Source organism: Sapajus apella, unplaced genomic scaffold (assembly GCF_009761245.1).
Source record: "Sapajus apella isolate SASKATOON/1434 unplaced genomic scaffold, GSC_monkey_1.0 scaffold10, whole genome shotgun sequence".
Classification (NCBI taxonomy): Eukaryota; Metazoa; Chordata; class Mammalia; order Primates; family Cebidae; genus Sapajus; species Sapajus apella.
Genome location: NW_022436950.1, coordinates 43,475,156 through 43,495,055, shown reverse-complemented (window position 1 = coordinate 43,495,055; position 19,900 = coordinate 43,475,156). Strand labels below are relative to the sequence as shown.

At 38.4% G+C, this 19,900-nt stretch overlaps 1 protein-coding gene and 1 pseudogene across 2 annotated transcripts in view; both read right to left on the bottom strand.

The window, feature by feature from the left end:
* DNAH7 (dynein axonemal heavy chain 7) overlaps positions 1-19,900 on the bottom strand; it is a 172,677-nt gene that overhangs the window by 45,772 nt on the left and 107,005 nt on the right. For both annotated transcript variants that reach the window (XM_032278796.1, XM_032278797.1), the window contains 3 exons: positions 11,621-11,893; positions 10,752-10,879; positions 8,272-8,350 (listed from right to left, as the gene is read on the bottom strand). In XM_032278796.1, coding sequence (XP_032134687.1) covers positions 8,272-8,350; positions 10,752-10,879; positions 11,621-11,893 — 480 coding nt within the window. The remainder of the gene's footprint in view (positions 1-8,271; positions 8,351-10,751; positions 10,880-11,620; positions 11,894-19,900) is intronic.
* LOC116551545 lies at positions 15,834-19,435 on the bottom strand (annotated as a pseudogene).

The following is a 19,900-nucleotide window of genomic DNA, read 5'->3' as shown; positions in this document are numbered from 1 at the left end:
AACATGTGAGATACAGCAAAAGCCACACAAAGGGGGAACTTTATAGCTACAAGCGGCTAAATTAAAAAGTAGAAAAACTTCAAATAAACAACACACCTATGAATCTTAAATAATTCTAAAAGCAAGAGCAAACCAAACTCAAAATTAGTGAAAGAAAATAAATAATAAACATCAGAGCAGAAATAAATTTAAATGAAGAAAACAATGCCAAAAAAATGAATTGAAAAGTAGGTTTCATGAAAAGCTAAACAAAACTAACATACATTTAGCCAGACTAAGAAAAAAAGAGAAAAGACTCAAAGTGAGAGATGAAAAGGAAGACATGACAATCAAAACCACAGAAATTCAGAGGATCATTAGAGGTTACTATGGACAATTATATGCCAATAAATTGGAAAACCTAGAAGAAATGGACAAATCCCTAGACACGTACAAACTACCAAGACTAAACCAAAGAAATTCAAAACCTGAACAGCCCAACAGGTAACAAGATCAAATCCATAATAAAAAGTGTCCCAACAAGGAAAAGCCCAGGACATGATGGCTTCACTGCTGAATTCTACCAAACCTTTACAGAAGTAGTAACCAATGCTACTTAAACTAGTCAAACAAACAAACAAAACAAAAAACAAAAAAAAAACAGAGGAGAGGTGATATGGTTTGGCTGCGGGTCCCACCCAAATCTCATCTTGAATTGTAGATCCCATAACCACCGTGTGTCATGGGAAGGACCCAGTGGGAGGTAATTGAATTATGGGGGTGGTTACCCTCAGGCTGTGCTGGTGATAGTAACTGAGTTCTCAGGAGAGTTGATGGTTTTATAAGGGGCTTTTCCACACCACTTAGCTCATTCTTTGCCCTCCTGCTGCCACATGAAGGAGGACACGTTTGCTTTCCCTGCTGCCATGATTGTAAGTTTTCTGAAACCTCCCAGCCCTGCAGAGCTATTAGCCAATTAAACCTCTTTCCTTCGTAAATCACTCAGTCTCAGGTATTTCCTCATATCAGCATGAGAACAAACTAATGCAAGGAGGAAATACTTTCAAAATCATTCTATGAGGTCAGTATTACTCTGACACCAAAACTAGACAAAGATGCATAAAAAAAGAAAACTTTAAGACAACATTTCTGATAAATATTGATCCAAAAGTCCTCAACAAAATACCAGCAAACTAGGATCCAAGATGGCCAAATAGAAACAGCTCTGGAGTGCAGCTCCCAGCAAGAATGCAGAGAGTAAGGGATCATCACATTTCCAAATGAATTTTTACTGCCTACAGACCAGGAGATTCCTGGGCGGAAAAGTGCCATGAGTCTCCAGCATGGCTGTTTGAGCCAGTATAGCGGGTCTCCGCACAAAAACTCACACAAATCCTGGCACCGTTTCAACTGGTGCCTAGAACGCCTGGGAGATAGAGTTGCCCATTCAACTGAAAAAGAAGGGGCTGAAACAGGGAGCCTGGTTATCTGGCTCGGCAAGTCCCACCCCAACAAAGACCAGCAATCTGAACCACCGTGGAATAAGAGTTTCACAGCAAGCACAGCTGGACCCAGGGCGGTCCAGCTCTGTGGAGGGAAGAGCATCTGCCATTACCAAGGCTTCACCACTACCAAGGCAGTCCGCCATTACTGAGGCAGTCCACCATTATCTAGGCAGTCCACCATTACCTAGGCAGTCCGCCATTACTGGGACAGTCAGCCATTAGAGACAGTACACCATTACTGAGGCAGTCAGCCATTAGAGACAGTAAACGATTACTGAGGCAGACTGCCATTACCAAGGCAGTTCTAACTATACCTCTATAAAAAAAACCACAATGAAGTTCACAGCAGCTGGGCAGAGCCCACGGCAGCTCAGCAATGCCTCTGCTGGCAGACTGTGACTAGGCTACCTTCTTGCTGGGCAGGGCATCTCTGAAAAGAGGCAGCAGCATGTAAGGAACTTATAAATAAAGCCCCACCTTCCCAGGACAGAGCATCTGGGAAAAAAGGGCGGTTAGGAGCTCCGCTGCAGCAGACTTAAATGTACCTGCCCAGTATCTCTGAATGGAACAACAGAGCTCACAGCTCAGCATTTGAGCTCCTTTAAGGGACAGACTGTTTCCTCAAGCAGCTCTCTGACCCCTGTATATCCAGAGACACCTCATAAAGGGGAGCTCAGGCTGACATCTGGCGGGTATCTTTCTGGGACAAAGATAACAGAAGAACAAAGTGGATGCAACCCTTACTGTTCTGAAGCTGCTGCAGGTGAACCCCAGGCAAGCAGGGTCTGGAGTGGACCTCCAGCAGTTCTACAGCAGAGGAGCCTAACTATTAGAATGAAAACTAAAAAACACAAAGAAGTAACTTCATCATCAACAAAAAGGATGTCCACTCAGACACCCCATCCGAAAGTCACCAACTACAAAGATGACAGATAGATAAATCCACAAAGATGGAAGGAAATTAGCACAAAAAGAATGAAAACACTCAAAACCAGAATGCCTCTCTTCCTCTAACATATCACAACTCCTCACCAGCAGGGAAACAAGGCTGGAAGTGTACGTGAATGTGACGGAGAGAATGAATCCAAGGTGGAAAACACTCTTCAGGATATTATCCAGGAAAACTTTCTGAACCTAGCAAGGCAGGCCAATATTCAAGTTCAGGAAATACAAAGACCACCACAAAGATATTCCTCAAGAAGAGCAACCCTAAGGCACACAATCATCAGAATCACCAGGGTTGAAAGAAAGGAAAAAATGCTAAAGGCACCCAGGGAGAAAAGTCTGGTTACCCACAAGGGGAAGCCCATCAGACTCACAGTGGATGTCTCGGCAGAAACCCTACAACCAAGTAGAGAATAGGGGCCAATATTCAACATCCTTAAAGAAAAGAACTTTCAACCCAGATTTTCATATCCAGCCAAACTAAGCTTCATAAGCGAAGGAGAACTAAAACCCTTTATGAATATGCAATGGCTCGGAGATTTCGTCACCATCAAGCCTGCTTTACAAGAGCTCCTAAAAGAAGCACTATACATAGAAAGGAACAACCAGTAACAGCCACTTCAAAAAATATACCAAATGGTAGAGAGCATCAACACAATGAAGAAACTGTGTCAACTAACGGGCAAAACAACCAGCTAGCGTCAAAATGGCAGGATCAAATTCACACATAACAAATATTAACCTTAAATGTAAATGGGCTAAACACCCCAATCAAAAGACACAGACTGGCAAATTGGATAAAAAGTCAAAACCCATCAGTGTGCTGTATCCAGGAAATCCATCTCACAGGCAAGCATACACATAGGCTCAAAATAAAGGGATGGAGGAAGATTTACCAAGCAAATGGAGAGCAAAAAAAAGCAGGAGTTGCAATCCTAGTCTCTGATAAAGTAGACTTTAAACCAATAAACATCAAAAGAGACAAAGAAGGGCACTACGTAATGGTAAAAAAATAAATGCATCAAGAAGAGCTAACAATCCTAAACATAGACACACCCAATATAGGAAAACCCAGACACATAAAGCAAGTTCTTAATGATCTACAAAGAGACTCCGCCTTCCACACAATAATAGGAGACATTAACACTCCACTGTCAATATTAGACAGATCATTAAGACAGAAAATTAACAAAGATATCCAGGACTTGAATTCAGATCTCAACCAAGCAAACCTAATAGACATTTACAGAACTCTCCACACCAAATCCACAGAATGTACACTCTACTCAGCACCACATCACACCTACACTAAAATTGACCACATAATTGGAAGTAAATCACTCCTCAACAAATGCAAAAGAATGGAAATCATTAAAAAACAGTCTTTCAGACAACAGTGCAATCAAATTAGAAGTCAAGATTAAGAAATTAACTCAGAACTGGACAACTCCATGCAAAATGAAGAACTGGCTCTTGAATGTTAACTGGATAAACAATGAAATAAAGGCACAAATAAAGATGTTCTTCAAAACCAATGAGAATGAAGACACAATGTACCAGAATCTCTGGGACACATTTAAAGCAGTGTCTAGAGGACAATCTATAGCAATAAATTCTAACATGAGAAGCAAGGAAAGATCTAAAATCGACACCCTATTGTCAAAATTGAAACAGCTAGAGGAGCAAGATCAAAAAAACTCAAAAGCTAGAAGACAAGAAATAACTAAGCAGAACTGAAGGAGATAGAGACACCAAAAAGCCTTCAAAAATTAATAAATCAAGGAGCTGGATTTTTGAAAAGATTAACAAAACAGACAACTAGCCACGTTAATAAGAAAAGAGAGAATGATAAAAATAGACGCAATAAAAAACAATAAAGGGGATATCACCACTAATTCCCCAGAAATATAAACTACCATCAGAGGTTACTACAAACAACTCTATGCACATAAACCAGTAAACCTGGAAGAAATAGATAAATTCCTGGACATTTGCATCCTCCCAAGCCTAAACCAGGAAGAAGTTGAAACCCTGAATAGACCAATAGCAAGGCTGAAGTTGAGGCAGCAATTAACAGCCTACCATCCAATAAAAGCCCAGGTCCAGATGGGTTCACAGCCAATTCTACCAGATATACAAAGAGGAGCTGGTACCACTCCTTCTGAAACTATTCCAAACAATCCAAAAAAAGGGAATCCTTCCCAAATCATTTTATGAGACCAACATCATCCTGATACCAAAACCCAGCAGAGACACAACAAAAAAAGAAAACTTCAGACCAATATCCATAATGAACATAGATGCAAAAATCTTCAATAAGATGCTGGCAAACTGATTGCGACAGTACAACAAAAAGCTTATCCATCACGATCATGTAGGCTTCATCCCGGGGATGCAAGGCTGGTTCAACATACGCAAGTTTATAAACGTAATTCACCACATAAACAGAAGACAAAAACCACGATTATCTCAATAGATGCAGAGAAGGCCTTTGACAAAATTCAACAGCCTTTATGGCAAAAAACTGCAATAAACTAGGTATTGACGGAACATAACTCAAAATAATAAAAGCTATTTACGACAAACCCACAGCCAATATCATACTGAGTGGACAAAAACTGGAAGCATTCCCTTTGAAATCTGGCACTAGACAAGGATGCCCTCTCTCACCACTCCTATTCAGTATAGTATTGGAAGTTCTAGCCAGAGCAATCAGGCAAGAAAAATAAAGGGTATTCAATTAGAAAAAGAGGAAGTCAAATTGTCTCCATTTGCAGACGACGTGATTGTATATTTAGAAGACCCTATCATCTCAGCCCAAAATCTCTTTAAACTGATAAGCAACTTCAGCAAAGTCTCAGTATACAAAATCAATGTTCAGAAATCATAAGCATTCCTATACACCAATAATAGACTAACAGCCAAATCAAGAATGAACTGCCATTCACAATTGCTACAAAGAGAGTAAAATACCTAGGAATACAACTAACAAATATTCATATGCAGAAGAATGAAACTAGACCTCTATCTCTCAATATATACAAAAATCAAATCAAAATGAATTAAAGATTTGAATCTAAGACCTCTATCTATGAAACTGCTCAAGGAAATATTGGAGCAACTCTCCAGGAACTTGGACTTGGCAAAGATTTCTTAGATAATACTCCACAAGCACAAGCAAACCAAGAAAAGCAGACAAATGGGATCACATCCAGCTAAAAAGCTTCCACACGGCAAAGGAAATCACATCCAGTTAAAAAGCTTCTGCATGGCAACAACATGAAGAGACAACCCAGAGCATGGGAGAAAATATTAGCAAACTACCCATCTGACGAGGGATTAATAACTAGAATATATAAGGAACTAAAAAAACTCTATAGAAAAATCTTGAACAATCTGATGAAAAAGTGGACAAATTATCTTAATAAATATTTCTCAAAAGAAGACATACAAATGGCCAACAGGCACATGCAAAGGTGCTCAACATTGCCGATCATCAGAGAAATGCAAATCAAAACTACAATGATATAACATTACACTCCAGTTAAAATGGATTTTATCCAAAAGACAGGCAATAACAAAAGCTGCTGAGAATGCAGAGAAAAGGGAAAGCTCTTACACTGGTGGTGGGAATGTAAACTAGTACAACCACTGTGGAGAACAGCTTGGAGGTTTCTTGAAAAACAAAAACTAGAGCTACCGTATGATCCAGCAATCCCACTCCTGGTATATATCCAAAAGAAGGGAAATCAGTATATTGAAGAGATAGCTGCACTCCCAAGTTCATTGCAGCACTAGTCACAATCCCCAAGATTTGGAAGCAATGTTAAGTGTCCATCAACAGATGAATAGAAAAGGAAAATGTGGTACACAATGCAGTTATAAAAAAGAATGAGATTCTGTCATTAGCAACAACATGGATGGAACTGAAGGTCATTATGTGAAATAAGCCAGGTGCAGAAAGACAAATTTTTCATGTTCTCACTTACTGGTGATAGCTAAAATTTAGAACAATTGAGCTTATGAAAGTAGAGGGTAAAAGGATGGTTACCAGAGGCTTTAAGGGTAGTGGGTGGATGTGGGGGATGTGGTAATGGTTAATGGGTACAAAAATAGATTAATATTTCAAAAGAATGAAAAATATCTAGTATTTTATAGCATAACAGGATAACTGTAGTCAATACTTTAATTGTACATTTTGAAATAGCCAAAAGTATATAATTGGATTGTTTGAAACACAAAGGATAAATGCTTGAGGTACCGGATACACCATTTGCCCTGATGTGATTATTATGCATTGTAAGCCTACATCAAAATAGCTCATATTCCCCATAAATAAATGTACCTACTATGTACCCATGAAAACTGAAAATAAAACAAAATTTGGAAGGATTTTTGGAATACTCGAAAATAAAAAACTACCACAAAAACTTAATGTTATAAGAATGAAAAGTATACAAAATGAAATGGCAGTTAGCTAGTTGTTTAACACTGTTTTATGTGCCACTAGGTAGACTTCTGTATTAATTTATTTTGTGTTGCTATGAAGGAATACCTGAGGCTGGGTAAATTCATAAAGAAAAAAGAAGCTTTTTGGCTGACAGTGCTGCTGGCTGTACAAGAAGCATGGTGTCAGCATCTACTTCTAGTCAGGGCCTCAGGAGGCTTTTACTCACGGCAAAATGCAAGGGGTAATGTGACATATGGCAAGATAGGGAACATAAGAGAAAGGAGGGGGTGGCAGGCTCTTTTTAAATAATCAGATCTCAGGAAAACTGTCTAGCAAGAAGTCACTCATTACCATCAGGAAGGCACCAACCCATTCATGAGGGATCCACCAAAAACCTCCCACTAGGCGCCACCTCCAACACTGGGGATCATGCAAGCATTCAATCTATACCAACTTCAAACACAGAAGTAACATGAGAAATGATGAAAGTGAGACTTACCTAATACAGTACCTTCAGAGCCATAAATTCTATGCCCAAAATATATTTGAGGAAACTACCACAGGAAAGCTTAATATAAACAAAATACAGCTTTTTAAAAAATTAACTGTCAATTAAGGCTTAAATATTTGTTGATGAAATAAATGAAGAGTGACTACACAGCTCAGGCTGCCCAAGACAGACCTGGTTTGTTCCTGTTAGCATAGTAATAATTATTGAGTGCCTTCAAAAATATGCTGATAGATAATTGCATTAATTGTTCCAATAATTCATCTCTCCAATATCCATGCCCTGTAGTGTCCTCTCAATCAGACTTGCTTTGGTCAATGAGATGCTGGCTAATGTGACACAAGCAGAGTCTTGAAAAGCACTTGTACAACTGAGCTTGCCTGTATGTCTGTACCATGACATGAGAACATACCCAGATGAGCCTGCTGGAGCTTGAGGGACAAGTGGAGCCAAATCAATCTGCTGAAAGACAGTTAAGACTAGTCAACCCAACTGAGTGAGTGACCCAACAGAATGACCCCAGGGAGACCAGAAGAACCAACCAGGAGCATCTAGCCTAAATTACCAAACTGCAAACTTATGAGCTAAGTATTTTGAAAGTTGTTATTATTATTATTTTGAGATGGAGTTTCACTCTGTTGCCAGGCTAGAATGCCGTGGCCCCATCTCATCTCACTGCAACTTCCACCTCCTGGGTTCAAGCGATTCTCCTGCCTCAGCTTTCCGAGTAGCTGGGACTACAAGGGCACAACACCATGCCCAGCTAATTGAAAGGCATTATTATTTTTAACCTGTCTTTACTTTTGGGGTGATTTGTTACTCTGCATTCTTGTGTCAATAATTAACTGATACATACACAATTATGGAGAAGCTATAAACAATACCTTCATTTCCATCAGTTCTGCTGTATTTGGAGGAGTGCTAAGAGCTTTTTCAGCTATCCTCTCAAATTCATCGCATAATCTGAAACACCAAAGGAAACCAATCTTACATATTTACAATTAAATGTAATTCTAAAATATATTACTGTAAGCCGTTTAAATATTGCTTTGCATAAAAAATAAATAACTTACCTATATGATACCTAATAACTAAAAGCAAATTTACATACATTTACTTATTTATTCAGCACACATTTAATAATCTATTACCTTTTCAACTATAATATTAAGTGACAGTAATATATAAATGAATCAGATATCATAATGGCCCTCAAGCAACTCACAATGCAGTAAGGGAGACAGGACTGTGAACAATCATTTCCAACCTGAGCTTTATGGGCTCTGATAGAGATTTAGTTGAGATGGTAAGAAGCAAGTAGTACAAAGGAAAGGAGTGATTAAGGCCTGTGTGCTCAGAAACCTCCAGTAATATGCAAATATTTCCTACTTATTTGGGTTGTTGCCAATATAAATAATGAACTTATTTTGGCATACAGGAAAAAAAAGCAGCAAGAGCTAAGGAAGTTTAAATGAAATTAATAGAACAATTCTCCAATAAGATTGGCTGAAAGATGAAGGAGAAAGGAACAGCATGGAGAAAATAGGTTAAAGTCTGGGGTTGGGAGATGAAAGAGGGCTTCCAACATGTTTGTAAGCTTCAGAGGGAAAATCAACAGGGAAGGGAAGTTCAAAATAAGGAATACAGAAGGTATGACTGAAGAAGCCAGGCTCAGAAGCATTGAAAGCAATGGGGCTGAGCTCCTAGGCAAAGAGAAAAACTGAGTAGTGTGTCAAACCATGCAGGGGCAAGCAGTGGAAGGCATTCATATCTAATGGCTCCTTTAATAGTCCTGATAAGCCCTCTGTCCATCCTAGAGAGTCTGGTGAGAGGCAGGAGGCATAATTAGAAGAAAACGAGAAAAAGTAGAACTGGCACCAGCTCAGAGAGCATTAAGAGGCGAGGGAAGTAGCTATGAAATTAAAATAAATATTTCACCCAGCATGAACAGCAATAACAAGAAGACACTCACTATTCTTCCAGTTCTTTTAGAAGAAAAGGCGCTTTAAGCTGAAAATATGATCTGTTCCTAGACTGAAGTCCTAGTCTGCTTTCACATGGTGCCTTCATCCCCAGCCTTTCCTCTCACCTCTCTTCCCTCACGGTCTGTGAAAGCAATGCAAACCACCCTTCTTGGAATACACCCTTCCATCTTCACACCTCACTGCCCTCTACATAGTATCTTCTCTTCCTGGAATTCTTTTGCCCACACTGTATACCTGACAAACTCCCACTCATCCTTCAAAATAAAATCCACATTTCATTTCCTCTTTTCAGCCTTCCCTGAGCCTCCCCTCTCCCCTAAACTCCATCTTGGAGGAAATTAATCCTGACCTTCTCTTTCTACCTTGTGGCTCATTACAGTACTTACTGCATAGTATTTAATTTACTGGTTTATGTGTCTATTTCTCCACCTACATTGTAACTTCCTTTATCAGTTTTATTCATGTCTAGAGCCTTAGAGCCTAAGTGGTTAGTCTCCTGCATAACACACGGTAGGTAGCTACAACTTCTGTCAGGTTTCTATACAGCTTGAAATATTTTTAATGATCTATTGTTTTCTCTGATACTATAATCATAAAATACATCCTGATTATTTAGGGTCTTTCACCCACATAACTGATGCCAGTCGAGAGGTTCCCAGAGCAACATTACCACCAGCTGTTGGAAGACTATACTTTTCTACTTCTTGTCTTAAAGAAACAGGTATTCTGCTTTATACACTAGTATTCTGTGAGTTTTCTTAACATGGGTCAGTTTTCCTAAAAATCTCTAGGTTAGTCAGCAAATGAATTTCCAAATAAAACAAAAAGTTATCATGGCCTTCAGGAGTAATTATAGGAAGATGAAGTCTCAAATGTGATGGTCCCTTAGGACCCATGACAACTATCTAAATCCACCTTGAAACCCACTTTGCATATTGATTACACAAATGTAAAAATCTGAATTTAGATAATGTCCACTTCACTTGTGCAAAACGAATACAGGGATAACATGAGGAGAAATGCCAGATATAAGTGATGGGGAGGAAGGCAGCAAACCACACTGCCATGTGTGTACCTATGCAATAATCTTACATGTTCTTCACATGTACCCCCAAACCTAAAATGCAATTAAAAAAAACAAATACAAATACATTTTAATACCACCTTAACTCAGACAATTGGGAGGTACATTTGCAGTGAAAAAAATAATCACATCACATCACAAAATGACACTTAAGGCCAAGTAGAAATAAGTTTAGCATAATCATTTCTTTTGAATCATATATGACATTGCTCTAATCCATTACTTTAGTTGAGTGACAGCTGATTCTAATCAACATCCCTCCCAAAAAATAAAAAAATCAGTATCACATAAATACCTTGTGTTTACTTCCTGATGATCTCTGAACATTTTAGCTATAAGTTTCCCACAAATAACATCTGCTCGTTTCACCAAAGCTCTGATTAATTCCTCACAGTGCATTTCAAACATTCCTAAACGAACAGTCTGCAAAAGATTAAATAATCAACATACGAAATAAAACAGATTTTCTCAATTTTGCCATTCTCATTTTTGTGTGTGATGATGTAACAAGATTGAGATTTTTAAAAAACATGTAATTCAGAGTGGGTTTTCTGAATAATCATTTGTATTCTACAACTATCTGCTGGTAAATATCCTTGAAAAGTTTATTATCTTGGAAGCTAATTCTATTTCAGGACAATAATAGCAATAACAATTTTGGTGAACTGAATTACTGTATTGTTAAACAAATAATGTAGGTTTCAAACGTTATAGTTGCTCTGTACAAAAAAATACATGTTCATGGTAGAAAATTTAGAAAACTTAAAAAAGAGACAAAGCAAATTTCAAGAAATTTTAATATGCTACTAAACAGAACCATATTTTGGTGTAATTACCATACTTTCCGCAGGATTTATAAACACTAAGGCAAAAATCAAACAGATTCTTGGAATTGTAGGGATGGGGCAAATTACATAAAATACTTAAACGTTAGAGTTGGGGTGGTAAAGTCTCAGCTACATGAGCTCAAGAAGTGTGTTTTACCCAGCTTCTTATACCCAGGGCTTACCACAATGCTGGGGACATATCAGAAGCTCAATGAATATTTTTCCTCTTGATTGTAATGTTCTAATTCTTTTGCTGTGTTCTAAAAATACATCCTACTAGAACTGGGGAAAAGGTATCAGATAGAGATAACAGTTGTGCGAAACTGGAGTCATTTACCTTAATGGATGTGTATTGTATTTCCTCTATTAGTTTTTGGTATTTGCGAATTTCATCTATTATTTGTTGATAGTTATGATTTCCTGAGAGAAAATTATCAACATCTTGCTCAGCTTTTCTGGTAATTAAAAAGTCATACTTGTCATAGAGTCTGAGGTGCTCAGTAGGTGCCACACTCTCTTTCATAATCACTTCCTTAATCTTTTCTTTGTGAGCATCTATAATTTCACTCAGAATTATGGGCTTCAAGGTTGTTGGTTTAGACTTACTTTCCTAAACAAGAGGGTAAAAATAATACTATTTAAAATACTTTAAAGTAACTATATCATTTATCTTTGTGCAAATGCCAACCTTATAATATTTCCTTTTATTCACAAGGTTGTTTTAACTGTTTAATCTCTAAGCTATAGAAAGATATGCAGACTAATCACAGCAGTGTTTTAAAATTTAGGTTTCATATAATTTTTTGTTTTCTTTAATGCTACCTAGTTGTATTTTGTTTTTCTATATGGATGAAAGAACAGTCACTTGAAAATGTATACAAAACAAGATTTAGAAAAACAGCAAAATATACATTTTTAAGTTTTTTGACATAATTATACACATTTATGGAATACGATGTGATGCCTTGACATATGTATACATTGTGCATTGATCAAATCAAGGTAATTAGTAAATCCACCACCTCAAACATTTCTTTGTAGTAAAAATATTCAAAACCCTAAGAGCTCTTTTGAGATATATAATGCATTATTGTTAACTATAGTCATCCTAATGAGCAATACAACACCAGAACTTAATCCTCCCATCTAACTGTAACTTTGTACCCAATTATCAACCTGTCTCCATCTCTCCCATTCCCTGCTACCCTTCCTAGCCTCTCGTAACCACTATTCTGTTTATTTCTCTGAGATCAACTTTTTCAGATTCAACATATAAGTTACATCATTCAGTATTTTTCTGTGTGGCTTATTTCACTTAACATAATGCCCTCCAGGGTCGTCCATATCACTATAAATGACAGGACTTTCTTTTTATAGCTGAACTGTAGTCCACAGTGTGTGTTTGTGTATCACATTTTATCCATTCATCCACTGATGGACACTTAAGTTGATTCCATACCTTGGTTATCCTGAATAGTGCTGTAAGAAACATGGGAGTGCAGATACCTCTTCAACATACTGATTTCCTTTCCTTTAGCACATATACCCAACAGTGGGCTTGCTGGATCAAATGGTAGTACGACCTGCAATTTTTTGAGGAATCTCCTGTTTTCTATGTTGGCTGCACTAATTTACATTCCCACCAACAGTGTGTAGGAGTTTCCTTTTCTCTACATCCTTGTCAACACATTATCCTTTGTCTTTCCAATAATAGCTATGCTAACTAGAGTGAGGTGATATCTCATTGCGGTTTCTATTTGCATTTATCTGATAATTAAGAGATACAGAACATTTTTAAATATATCTGTTGGACATCTATTTATATATCTTCTCGTGAGAAATGTCTTTTTAGGTTTTCCATCAATAAATAGGATTATCCATGGTTTTGCTATTGAGTTCCTTTTATATTCTAAATATTAACCTCTTATCAGACATTGGCATAGTCTGAATATATGTCTCCACCAAATCTCATGCTGAATTGTAATCCCCAGTGTTGGAGGTGGGGCCTGGTGGGAGGTGTCTGGGTCATGGGAGTGGATTCCTCATAGCTTGGTGCTGCCCTTGCCATAGCAAACAAGTTCTCATGAGATCTTGGTCATTTAAAAGCGTGTGGTAACTCCCCACCCCACTCACTCTTGCTCCTGCTCCTGCCATCTTTTCTCTCTTCACATTTCAACATGATTGTAAGCTCCCTGAGGCCTCCCCAGAAACAGATGTGAGCACTATGCTTCCTGTACAGCCTGCAGCATAAGCCAGTTAAACCTCTTTTCTTATAAATTACCCAGTCTCAGGTGTTTTCTTCATAGCAATGTAAGAATGGCCTACCACAGATGTGCAGTTTGCAAATTTTTTATCCCATTCTGTGGGTTATCTCTTCATTCATTGCTTCCTTTGTGCAGAAGTTTTTTAGTTTGATGTAATCCCATTTGTCAGTTTTTATTTTTGCTGCGTTTTTGAGGTCTTAACCAAAAAAAATTCTTGTTCAGATCAATGTTATAAAGCATTTCCTCTATATTTTCTTCTAGTAGTTTCATAGTTTTGGGTGTTACATTTAGGTCTTTAATCCACTTTGAATTGATTTTTATATGTGGTGAGAGAGAGCGGTCTAGTTTGATTTTTCTGTATATGGATTTCCAATTTTTTCCCAGCACCATTTATTGAGGAGACTATCCCTTTCCCAATGTGTGCTCTTGGTACCTTTGTCAAAAATCAGTTACTTGTTGGGCATGGTGGCTCATACCTGTAATCCCAGCACTTTGGGAGCCCCAAGGCAGGCAGATCGCTTGAGCCCAGGAGTTCAAGATCAGCCTGGGCAATATGGCAAAACCCCATCTCTACGAAAAATACAGAAAATTGGTGGTAGTGCACATCAGTAGTCCCAGCTACTCCGAGGGCACTGAGGTGACCGAATCACCTTACCCCAGGAGGTCAAGGCTGCAGTGAGCCATGATCGTGCCACTGCACTACAACCTAGGCAGCTGAGTAAGACCTGTCTCAAAAAAAAAAATCAGTTATTGTAGAAGTATGTTATTTCTAGGTTATCTATGTCATTCCATTGCTTTGGGTTACTATAGCTCTATAGCATATATATTCACAGCTAGGGAACAGGTCACTCTGTAACAACCAGATTTACAAAATTCATTATAAAAGCTTTTTTTTTTTCTTTTTATATTACATTCTTTTCTTTTTTAAACTAGCATACAAAACAAAGTAAATTGACTAGTAGTTTGCCTACTCCCAATTTTTGGAGAAATATTTCCTGTCTACAAAATCATGTACTCTGTAGGAAAAAAAAAACCCACACGCTGACAGTTGCCACAACTTTCTCTGCAAGCAATCTTCCTTCAAATCCCTCCTTCTCATACACATGAGTTGTCATGCACACAGTGAATTCTTATTTTCCTGAAAGCTTAAGCTTTAAATACTGCAATTCTATTTACAGATCTATACATAAACAAAAGCGAGAATAAGAATCATCACCACCACAACAAAACCAAAATAGCACTTTTAAAAAATTACAAACCAGCTAGAAATTATTCGGGCAGTTTACAAATTAGTTTCTACTTGTGTACAAAATTGCTAAATAACAAAAATGTGAGCAAACTATGTAAAAACTTCAATAAGACAATTGCTATGCACAACCCTGTATATATAAACACACACATAACACTGCCATGCTAATGTGTTGCCCTTTATACATTTTCTTTTTTTTTTTCCCATTTATTTTATTGCATTTTAGGTTTTGGGGTACATGTGAAGAACATGCAAGATTGTTGCATAGGTACACACGTGGCAGTGTGATTTGCTGCCTTCCTCCCCATCACCTACATCTGGCATCTCTCCCCTTGCTATCTCTCCCCAGCTCCCCACCCCGCGCCGTCCCTCCCCTATTTCTCCCCAACTGACCCCAGTGTGTAGTGCTCCCCTCCCTGTGTCCATGTGTTCTCATTGTTCAACACCCGCCTATGAGTGAGAACATGCGGCGTTTGATCTTCTGCTCTTCTGTCAGTTTGCTGAGAATGATGGTTTCCAGGTTCATCCATGTCCCTACAAAGGACCCAAACTCATCGTTTTTGATGGCTGCATAATATTCCATGGTGTATATGTGCCACATTTTCCCTGTCCAGTCTATTGTCGATGGGCATTTGGGTTGGTTCCAGGACTTTGCTATTGTAAACAGTGCTGCAATGAACATTCGTGTACACGTGTCCTTATAGTAGAACGATTTGTAATCATTTGGATATATACCCAGTAATGGGATTGCTGGGTCAAATGGAATTTCTATTTCTAGGTCCTTGAGGAATCGCCACACTGTCTTTCACAATGGTTGAATTAATTTACACTCCCACCAACAGTGCAAAAGTGTTCCTATTTCTCCACATCCTCTCCAGCATCTGTTGTCTCCAGATTTTTTAATGATCGCCATTCTAACTGGCGTGAGATGGTATCTCAGTGTAGTTTTGATTTGCATTTCTCTGATGACCAGTGATGATGAGCAATTTTTCATATGTTTGTTGGCCTCACATATACATTTTATTTTCTAAGGCTCATGCAGTCATAATTTGCAGACTTGTAACTTTCAGCCATATAATATGTGAGCTTTAACAGCAGCAACCAATGGTACCAGGAAACCTGCATACTTAGAACTCAAAGTAAGGCAAAAACTGTAGTACTTACCAACTAACTCACTTTGTGTGCTCAGTTACTAAGTCAAAAAGAAAATGACTAATGGAAGAACACAGTATGGATATCTAATTAATGTACACCAGTTAAGCCCAGTAACGGGAAAAATCTTATGCATGAAGAAACTTTTAAGACTTACTAAGATTCATTTAGTTTTTAAAACAATAAATATGGCATTACCTTACAAAAAGTTTCAACAAAACACACAATAATGTAAACCAGGTGAGCTCAGTCTTCAGACTTTGAAAAAAAAATCAGCTTTGTGCAGCTAGCAAAGATAATTACACCCAACTAGTGGTACAGGCAGCTAACCAGATGAGACAGACATGGAAAATGGGGAAAAGCTTGGCATAAATGATTTCCCATACGGGGGAAAAAAAACCAGAGCATTTCCAGTAGACACTTAACACAAAACTTCCTCTCTCTCCTCCACTCCAATGCTTCATCTCGGACCACATCGATATTTTGTACCACGTCCAGTGTGTGTGAGGGGAGAAGACCACAGATTGAGGCTGAAGAAAAAGGCAGATAGTCTTCACCATTGTTTTTTTCCCAAACATACACCCATGCATACCCACACAGAGTTTAAAGTGCTAGTGTCATCTGTCTTGATCCCACCAACACTTTGCATATTGTAGAAATCTACCTGGAGTAAACTAGCTGTGGCTTTTGTGGTTGTTTTGTTTTTATTTCCTAAGGGATATTTCCAATTTCAATTAAACATGTATGAGTCAAGTGCCTACTGTGTGCCTGCCACTGGGTCGGGCATATAGCAGTTCAATTTAACTATTCATTTTGAGGTTCATTCTTTATCTCACTCCCTCATTCCCACAGTCCTTAGCATCCAAAAAAGGGACTGAAGATACCACACCATATTCCCAGTGGCAGATGGCCATTGCATCCTGCCAGTGGGAAGGCTATTCTTCGACATAACTGGTAGGATTTGCAGCTGACACAAACCCTCCAACTTGGGACAGCATTCCTGAAGAGTAAAGGGGGAGATGCCCTGGCATTCTTTTGCTCCATTTTCCATGTCCTGACTTTCCTTGATCCAACTCATTCCTTCATAGAGGAAGGGGAACAGGGTCTAGCCAGAATGATTCCAGCCCCTGACACAGTGGGAGTCCCTTGTTCTTGCCAGCTTAAGAAAATGCCACTCATACAATGGAAATGTCTTTTTTTTAGAGGCCTCTCTACCTGACCCCATCCTGAGATATGGTCTCCCTGAGTGCAGTATAAGAGTCCTTTCCCCACTCACAGGGCCTGGGAAGTCCAAGGCTTAAGGGATCCATGCCTGCTGCTCCTTGGGACTGTTACATCAACTGACCTGGTTCTCCTTTCCAATGGGTCATTCATGTCAGCCAGCCCCAGGACTGACTTGCTCCAAGCTGGGAGTGGAAGCAATATGGTATGCTTCTTGCAGAGTCTGACAAATCTTAGATCACACAGGTTTCGATGCTCTAATCAGTAGAGGTTCTGTCCCTCTGATTATGTAGTGTGAATTTGTAAAATGTGCTCCAAAGTAAGCAATTAAATTTAAATGGTGATGATTTCCACAGGAATATATAAATGGCAGCTAAAAAAATTAAAAGTCTAAAACAATCTACAAAGAACTAAGTAGGCATTTGCTACAAATCAACTGGAAACTCACAAATACACTGGGTATAGGGGGAGTGGGCATAGTTAATGGAAACAGAAAAATCCACAACAGCTTAGAGTGGCAGAACTCTACTGGTCTTCTGTAACTGCAACAAGTATATTTGAAAACAGGTTCTTCACCCTAAAGGCTATGGAGGTTTTCAGGATTTTGAGGAGTTTTGTGTCTTCTTCTACTGGGGGACACAGTCCATAGCTCAAATCAAACTGTGATAGTAATTTAAATATTCCTAAGAAGAGCTGAAGTCCATTTCATACTTTTGCATGACTTCAAGTTTGCATTTGCTGCAGTTCCATTCCATATTAGCATACCCCAAAGGCATACATTCTGTGGAAAAGTCACAGCTTGAAATGCTATTAAGGAAGATCGTTGCTTACCAGTGGGCCAGGTGGCCAGATCCCATTCTACAGCCCATCTGCCAGGCACAGCGAGCCAATCCAAGAAGGAAGGGAGGAAGAAAAAGAGCGAGAAACATCTGATTGCACATTTTCTCACTTGCTGACTTATCCAGAATATTTTGGAGCATGGAGCAAAGCAGAGTCTTCCCAAGTGAGCCCGTAACTGTGCATTTTAGACAAGTTGTTTATTTTTTTAATTCATTAAAATGTCAGCTGTCTTCTGAAGTCTGTAGTTTACTTCAAGGTAATTTCTTGGAGGAAGAAAATGTAGGAACAGACTGCATTGCATGACAGACATTCTGGTCCCATCATAAAAAAAAAATTGATTTGTAAGGAGAATTCACATGAAGCATAATCAACTATACTTGAAGTCTCCACCAGTGAAAACTTTTCTAAATCATCAGCATCAAAGAGATCACTGATGCCTTCCTTCTCCCCCGGGCTCAGGAGACAGTCCTCTTGCAGCAGGGGAAAGCACTGAGTTCACAATCAGTCCTTCCAGGTTAGAAGGAATTTGGTCCTCAGTCTGCTATAAGAGGTTAGCTGGAGAGGCCAAGGGAGAAAGGTTTGCTATAGAAATTGACCAATTGCTTTGTCCTGAGTTGGTTGAATCCAAGTCTTCTGAATTGGGTTTAGGGATATTCCCACTGTGATCTTAGTTGGTTGTTTTCACTGGATTGTGTGTTTCCATCTCTTCTGGACAGAAGTAAATCTCAACTGGTCCTTGGGTACTTGCCAAATGTATCTGTAGGCTCTCTGTTGAGTCAGGCACTTCAAAAGACTTGTTTCTGGAGGGGCTCTCACAACTTATAACATTTTGGTCTTTAAGCCACTAGGTTTTCAAGTATCTTTATACATAACATAAGCTAACCTTTAAATCTCTGAATCCGTGGTTATAGTTTGAGGTCCAGGGTGCACTTTGGATCAGTTCATCTCATTCCTTCTCTTCCTGACTGAGCTTAGAGTTAGAAACTCAATGAAAAGGATAATATCCTTAAAATGGATAATTTCACATAATATTAAGTGAAATAAGCAAATTACCGATTTATAAGATGCTTCCACTTATACAAAGACATGGAAAAACTAAACCTAAATTGTTTAGTAATAAACAAGGAGTAAGTCTATTTTTCAAAATTAAGAAAACCCCAAACTTTAGGATAGTGATTCTTTCGCTGAAAGGTGGAAAGATAAAGAGATAAACAAGAAGGAGCAAAGGGGAAGGGCTTAAAGATACCAGAAATATTCTATCCCTCAAAATGGGCTGTGCCTATATAGGTATTGACTTTATTACTAATGAAGCCTTTACACACTAGTTTCCTACACTCTTATGTATACAGAAAATATGTATAAACTATTTTAAACACAGAAAAATTAGAAGAAAGCTACTGATTAGACTTACAAAACTAGAAAACATTACAAGTTTAAGAATTTTCAGACATTCTCATTTCAAATACTAGATTGCAGTAACTACTGTGGAAATGTTGTAGATTAGATATATGAGTTGAAAATACAAAGGAGCTCACTATTACAGAAAAAGTTATATGAGGAGGTAATATTCGAGGATAGTTTTATAGAGTTGGAAAAGCATAAGGAGGCCTGCAGCATGGCATGAGTTTACAGGAAATGCTATAAGAGCTACAATAGACACTTATTGGCTGCTTCAAACCTGATCACAACTTTAATCCCTTCTCCCCATAAAGTTTTCAGCTAAGTCCAAAGAAGACTAGACTAGGAATGTAGGTTTATTTTAAGAGAAGTCATTTGGGAAATGGTAGTTTTTTAGCAAAACTTTCTTATAAGCCAATATTGCAAGGCTATTTATATTCTATGAAGCAGAGGACGCCTGTCTACACCTTTCAGAAGTTACTTGAAGTGAATA